The 6,000-nt window shown below is 35.8% G+C and overlaps 1 protein-coding gene across 1 annotated transcript in view; it reads right to left on the bottom strand.

Annotated features, from left to right (window-relative positions):
* Nucleotides 1–6,000, bottom strand: part of Prkd3 (protein kinase D3) — a 74,265-nt gene that overhangs the window by 23,855 nt on the left and 44,410 nt on the right. The window contains exons 6-8 of the mRNA XM_013013518.1: nt 4,682–4,874; nt 3,916–3,993; nt 3,586–3,695 (exon numbers count right to left, since the gene is read on the bottom strand). Of these exons, the coding sequence (XP_012868972.1) occupies nt 3,586–3,695; nt 3,916–3,993; nt 4,682–4,874 (381 nt within the window). The remainder of the gene's footprint in view (nt 1–3,585; nt 3,696–3,915; nt 3,994–4,681; nt 4,875–6,000) is intronic.

The raw sequence follows: 6,000 nt of genomic DNA, 5'->3' as shown, positions 1-6,000 counted from the left end.
AACTCTGGGCCTGGGCGCTGTCCCTCAGCTCTTCAGCTCAAGGCTAGCGCTCTACCACTTGAGCCACAGCACCACTTCCAGCTTTTTTCATTTTGCTTATGTGGTGCTGAGGAATCAAACCCAGGGCCTCAGGCATGCAAGGCAAGCGCTCTACCACTGAGCCACCTTCCCAGCCCCGAGGAAAGAATTTAATGATGTCAAGGCAACTGGATATATACATGTGAAAAAATCAAGCTTGATCTCTTCATTATACCACATAAACTTTATCTCCAAGTGAGTAGCAAAAAACAGGAAGTAGAGGCATGGCTCAAATGGAAGAGTGCCAGCTGTGGGAAGATTGTAGGGGGGAAGTGAAAGCCAAAGTCCTAAACTTAAACCTGAATAAAGGTGTATACACACAGACACTCTCCTGGTGATTTTTGTGATCTTAGGTAAGGCAACACCTTATTAGATACACAATAAAAAATCCAGGTGATAAAAATCAAACTGGACTTTCAAAAACTTCTGTGGGGCAAGCCATCTTAAAGTGAAAAAACCGTCAGTGTGAGAAAAAATCTATACATTATATGAGATAAAGAACTTGAAAGTATTCAATAATCAACTCAATAATCAAAAGGCAAAAAATCTAGTTAAATGTAGGTGAATAACTTTAATGGTCATTACCATCAGCTCCTGGCAAAGAAATGCAAATGAGATCCGTAAGATAAACCTCACACTCAAAGGTTATAACGAAAAACACAAGACAGTAACAACTGGTGATAAGGATATAGAGAAGTTCGGATTCTTTTTTACTGCTATAGGGATGTAAGTTGGTGCTGTGGAGACTAGTTTGGCATGTCCTCAGAATTTTAAACCTGTGGTTACCAAAAGACTCACCGTAGCTGGGCACCTGTGGCTCACGCCTGTAATCCTAGCTACTCAGGAGGCTGAGATCTGAGGATCATGGTTCAAAGCCAGCCTTGGCAGGAAACTCTGTGAGACTCTTATCTCCAACAAACCACTAGAAAACTGGAAGTGGTGTTATAGCTCCAGCAGTAGAGCGCTCGCCTTGAGCTGAAGAGTGCAAGGAGGGCGCCTAGGCCCAGAGTTGAAGCCCCACGACCAACAACAACAAAAAAGACTCACCCATTCTACTATTAGGTAGGTATGTACCCAAGTGAAATGGACATATCCTCAGAAAAATTATACCATACCACAGTATTCACAGCATTATTATTCCTAGATCCAAAGTGGATACAACTCAAACACCTACTGACTGGTGAATAGATAACTAAAATGTCTATTCCTGTAGAGCAGTATTTTTTGTTAATAAAAAATAAAAGTAGCCGGGCGCCAGTGGCTCACGCCTGTAATCCTAGCTATTCAGGAGGCTGAGATCTGAGGATATAGGTTCAAAGCCAGCCCAGGCATGAAAGTCCGTGAGACTCTTATCTCCAATAAACCACTAGAAAACCAGAAGTGGCACTGTGGCTCAAGCAGTAGAGCACTCGCCTTGAGCTGAAGAGCACAGGGACAGCGCCTAAGCCCAGAGTTCAAGCCCCACAACCGACAAATAAAATAAACAAAAATAAACATTTAAAAGATATTCAAACTTGCCAGTAACCAGACAAATGCACATTAAAACAAATTCAAATAACATTTCATATCCATTTAGCAAAGAGTAGAAGAGCACAAAAGTATAAATGCACGAACTATGTAAGTTTAGAGAAGACTTTCAGTCATATTGATAAAGTACTTAAGTTTAGATTAATTGAAAAGGAAAACCAATCATATCCTGGTTAATAGTGTTAACTAGCTATGACAGGTTCTACCAAAAATTTCTATGCTGAAATCCTAATTCCCACAGTAATGGTATTCTGAACTAGAGCTTTTGGATTAAGTCATGAGGGTTCTGTTCTTACGAATTAGATTACTGCTCTTATAAAATAGGTCCAAAGAGTTCATTGGCTTATTCTACCAAATTAGCAGGCAAGCTAATGACCAGGAGATGTATTCTCACCAGTCACAGAATTTACTGGCATACTGAACTTCCTGGCCTCCAGAATTATAGAAATAAAATTCTGTTGTATAAGCTTACTCACCTGTTAGTCTATTACAGTAGCCTAAAGAGACCAAGACAACAAGTAACAGAAAATATGCCATAAGAGAAAATGTTAAACTTTTATATTCATTCCTTAGGCTTTTTCTACAGAATTATTTACATTATGGGAAAAATATAATCAGAAGGAGAATCAATTACAGAAACATAAGTAAACTATGGGCTGATAATTATATGATAATTATATAGTAGGAAGAAATTAAAATACTAAAGCTAGTCCCTAGACAAAGGTCTGAAATTTTAATGATCTATTTTAATTTTAGAACTATTTCATTCAATCTGGTTGCTCATTCATTTATTATTGTGATTTATAAGACTCACAAGGTAAATATAAAACTGCTAAGTTAGAAAAAAATAAAGAAAAACTAGCCACATAAGTTGTTAAAGGAATTTACTTAAAGGTTAGAGTACTACTCCTTCCTTCCAAACAGAAAAGCTCCAAAGGAAAAATGTTTGGCTAGTGATTATTTGAAAGAGAAGAGACAGTGAAGCAGTACAAGAGACTAGTATAATAAAGCATAAAAAGTATATGAAGCTGGGAGCTGGTAGTTCATGCCTGTAATCCTAGCTACTCAAGAGGCTAAGTAAGATCTGAGGCAAGAAAATCTGTGAGACTCTTACTTCCAGCTGACCACCAAAAACCTGAAAGTGGTGCTGTAGCTCAAAGTGGTAGGGTAGCTTTGAGCAAAAAAAACTCAGGGAGGCTGGGAAGGTGGCTCAGTGGTAGAGTGCTTGCCTTGCATGCATGAGGCCCTGGGTTCGATTCCTTAGCACCACATAAGCAAAAAAAAAGCCAGAAGTGGTGCTGTGCTCAAGTGGTAGAGTGCTAGGCTTGAGCTGAAGAGCTGAGGGACAGCGCCCAGGCCCGGAATTCAGGCCCCACAACCGACCAAAAAAAAAAAAAAAAAAAAGTACATGAAGTATAATAGCATAGAGACAAAGGAGTCAAACTATATGGGTTAAAATTATAGATCTGCCATTTACTGGCTATATTGCTGGGAAACATTATTTATTTGTTTATATTATCTTTAATTGTACAAAAAGGTTTCAATTCAACATACTTATGAATACAATACATCTTGATCAATGTCACCCCTTTCATCATTCTGGAACAATTTATTTAATGGCTTTGTGTTTCAGTTTATTTACTTCTTAACAACTTTCCTCAAAAAAGTGGTTTTTTTTTTGTGTGGGTGTGTATATATTGATCCTGGGGCTTGAACTCAGGACCTCAGTGCTATCTCTAAGCTTTTCTGCATAAGGCTAGTGCTCTATCAAATTGAGCCACAGCTCCACTTCTGTTTTTTTTTTTGATGAATAATTGGAGATAAGATCCCATGGACTTTCCTGTCTGTCTGGCGTCTGGCTTTGAAACCATGATCCTCAGATCTCAACTTTCCAAGTACCTAAGATTATAGGCATGAGCCACCAATGCCCAGCTCAAAGGGTTGTTCTTATATGTACATGTCAGTATTAGTTTAGAATACTGTTTGCCACTGTAAGTAGTCAATAACTCTAAGAACTTTAAAAGAATAAGGACAATAATATGGTTTTTCTTTCATGTTTATATATGGAAAAAGATATGCAGCATCGCTGACTACAAAGTGATAAGAAGAAAGATTAAAAGTTGTAAAGGAAAGATTGGAAGGCATAATTACTAATAAATGGGTAGCATCACTGATCTCTGTATTTATTAAATCAGAAAAAACTCTGTTTATATAAAATATAAACAAAATGTACAAATATAACCTTACCAAAGGTAACATAGAACAGAATTGTGGACTTTTCCTTTATAAAAATTTAAAAAGAAATCTTACCTCCATTGAATGTAACCTCTCCCAGGCAGTCTCGTGGTACTTTTGATGCACAACGTTTATGGCAGTTGAATTTGCAATCTAAAAAATAATAATTTGTTATTATATTTAGTCAGGCAATATCAAATAGGATTAGACTTTCTTTAAATCACTCAGAATAGAATTAGTGATGATAGTACTACTAAAATGTGACAGTGTTTTCTTTTTAATAAGAACTCAAAACTCAGACTCAAAGTCGTGTTTCAACTTCTTACAGCACTTAATTTAACTTTCTGGAAGTTATATAAACTCATCGGGAACTGATTTTTTTTTTTTCATTTGTACAAAGGCTAATACTATGCTGACAGTTCCATGTATCCTTTCCTGTTACCTAAAATTTGTATTTCCGCACTTCTGTAAGACTTTTGTTCATCTAACAAATTTCAATCTATATATGTCAGGTATGTTTTCAAGTTCCTACACATTAGAACCTAATGCAATGCAAAAAGGAGACATATTCACCAAACTTTCACATGGAATCTAGCAAAGGGTTTCACATACAAGTCTGTGAGAAGGCACTGAGCTTCTCAGGCATAATGGTTCTCTTCAGCCTTCCAAGAACCTCAGGAATACAGAGCACTACAGATTAGGGTCAAGCAAACATTTCAAGTATGTTTTCTCTTTCTTTTTTAATTCATGCTTTCCTTTCATCTAGAAATGCAGCTATCTAAAACCTATAATATTAATAAAAATACATATAAGTTTTCTTCAAGAAAATACTCAATCCTACCTTTACACTGCATGCCTTGACGGAACAGGCCTTTCAGTAATCGCTTGCAGTACTGACATATTGTGGGACGACCATAAGAGTGAACAGCAAATGTATGAGGAACTTTTACTCTGCACATTACCATCTTTTCCATCCAGATTGGGCGACCACTCCAAGAAGGAATCCTCTTACTTGGTTCTTGGTGAACATGTGACTAAAACATCAGTAATTTTTGTAAGTATAAGTCAATATTAAAAACAAAGTATTGAGGGAAGAGCGTAACCACAAAAGTCATTCAGATTGCTAGCAACAATCTAAGAATGTGGATCTCAGCAGTTTCCTTTGGAAAGTTTAATTTGTCAACTCTTGAATGAGAAGAGCACAGAACCATTTTTTTAAACTTTTATGCTAAAAAATAACAAAACTATAGTATGTTCATTATCATCACTGGCTATTATACACCAAATACGTTCAACATTTTACAAATAAAAACCACAAAAACCTTAAAATGAATTTTTAACAGATGTTCAAATCTATTCAAAACCTGACCAAGGAAGTAATCACAGGAAAAGTAAATAAATTCAAAAAGTACTGCTGCTGTTCCTGTTGTATTACTCAACAAGAGGTCTGAAAACACTGGAGATTTTCAATTTATCTTAATAAACTCTAAAGTACACATGTAAGAATTTAAGTCTGATTATTTTTATGATACAATGGCAGTAACAAAAGTACTAAAAACAACATTAACCCTACTAGTTAAGCTTCAGGTGATTTCCTTTAATTTTCCAGTTTTTAATTTTTTCCTGAGATGAATAAAAAAAACAAAATTAAAGAAAAAAACATTAAAAATTAAATAATCTAAGAGGCAAATTTTTTATACTATGGCTCTTTCTATATAAATTAAACTATAGGTCAGCTCAATGTGGTTCATTCCATTCATTCAACAAACATTCATTGATATATTATAAATCAGGCTCTATGTTGTATATTTAGGAACACAACAGTGAATAAAATGTAATCCATGTTCCCAAGCATAAACCCCAAGTAATCCCCTCCTGTAATAAACTCCTGAAATTGTTTAGGTGCCTCCTATAACTTAATATTTATAACTCAGATAAGTGTGAGTCATTTTACATTGATATGTTCAACTAAGGGAAGCAAAAGTAGTCAGAAGAAGCCAAGAGACAAGGGAAGTAAAGGGAGGAGGCAAACAAAGCAAAATAAAAATAGGAGAAAGCAAAGAAAAAGGTCAGAACAAAACAAATGGAGGAGTATGCTATAAAAGGAACACAAATGAAGCTTGAGATCATTAATTTTTCCTAATATGCAGCCAGAAACTT

Source organism: Dipodomys ordii, unplaced genomic scaffold (assembly GCF_000151885.1).
Source record: "Dipodomys ordii isolate 6190 unplaced genomic scaffold, Dord_2.0 Scaffold20, whole genome shotgun sequence".
NCBI lineage: Eukaryota > Metazoa > Chordata > Mammalia > Rodentia > Heteromyidae > Dipodomys > Dipodomys ordii.
This window is presented reverse-complemented; position numbering and strand designations above follow the sequence as displayed.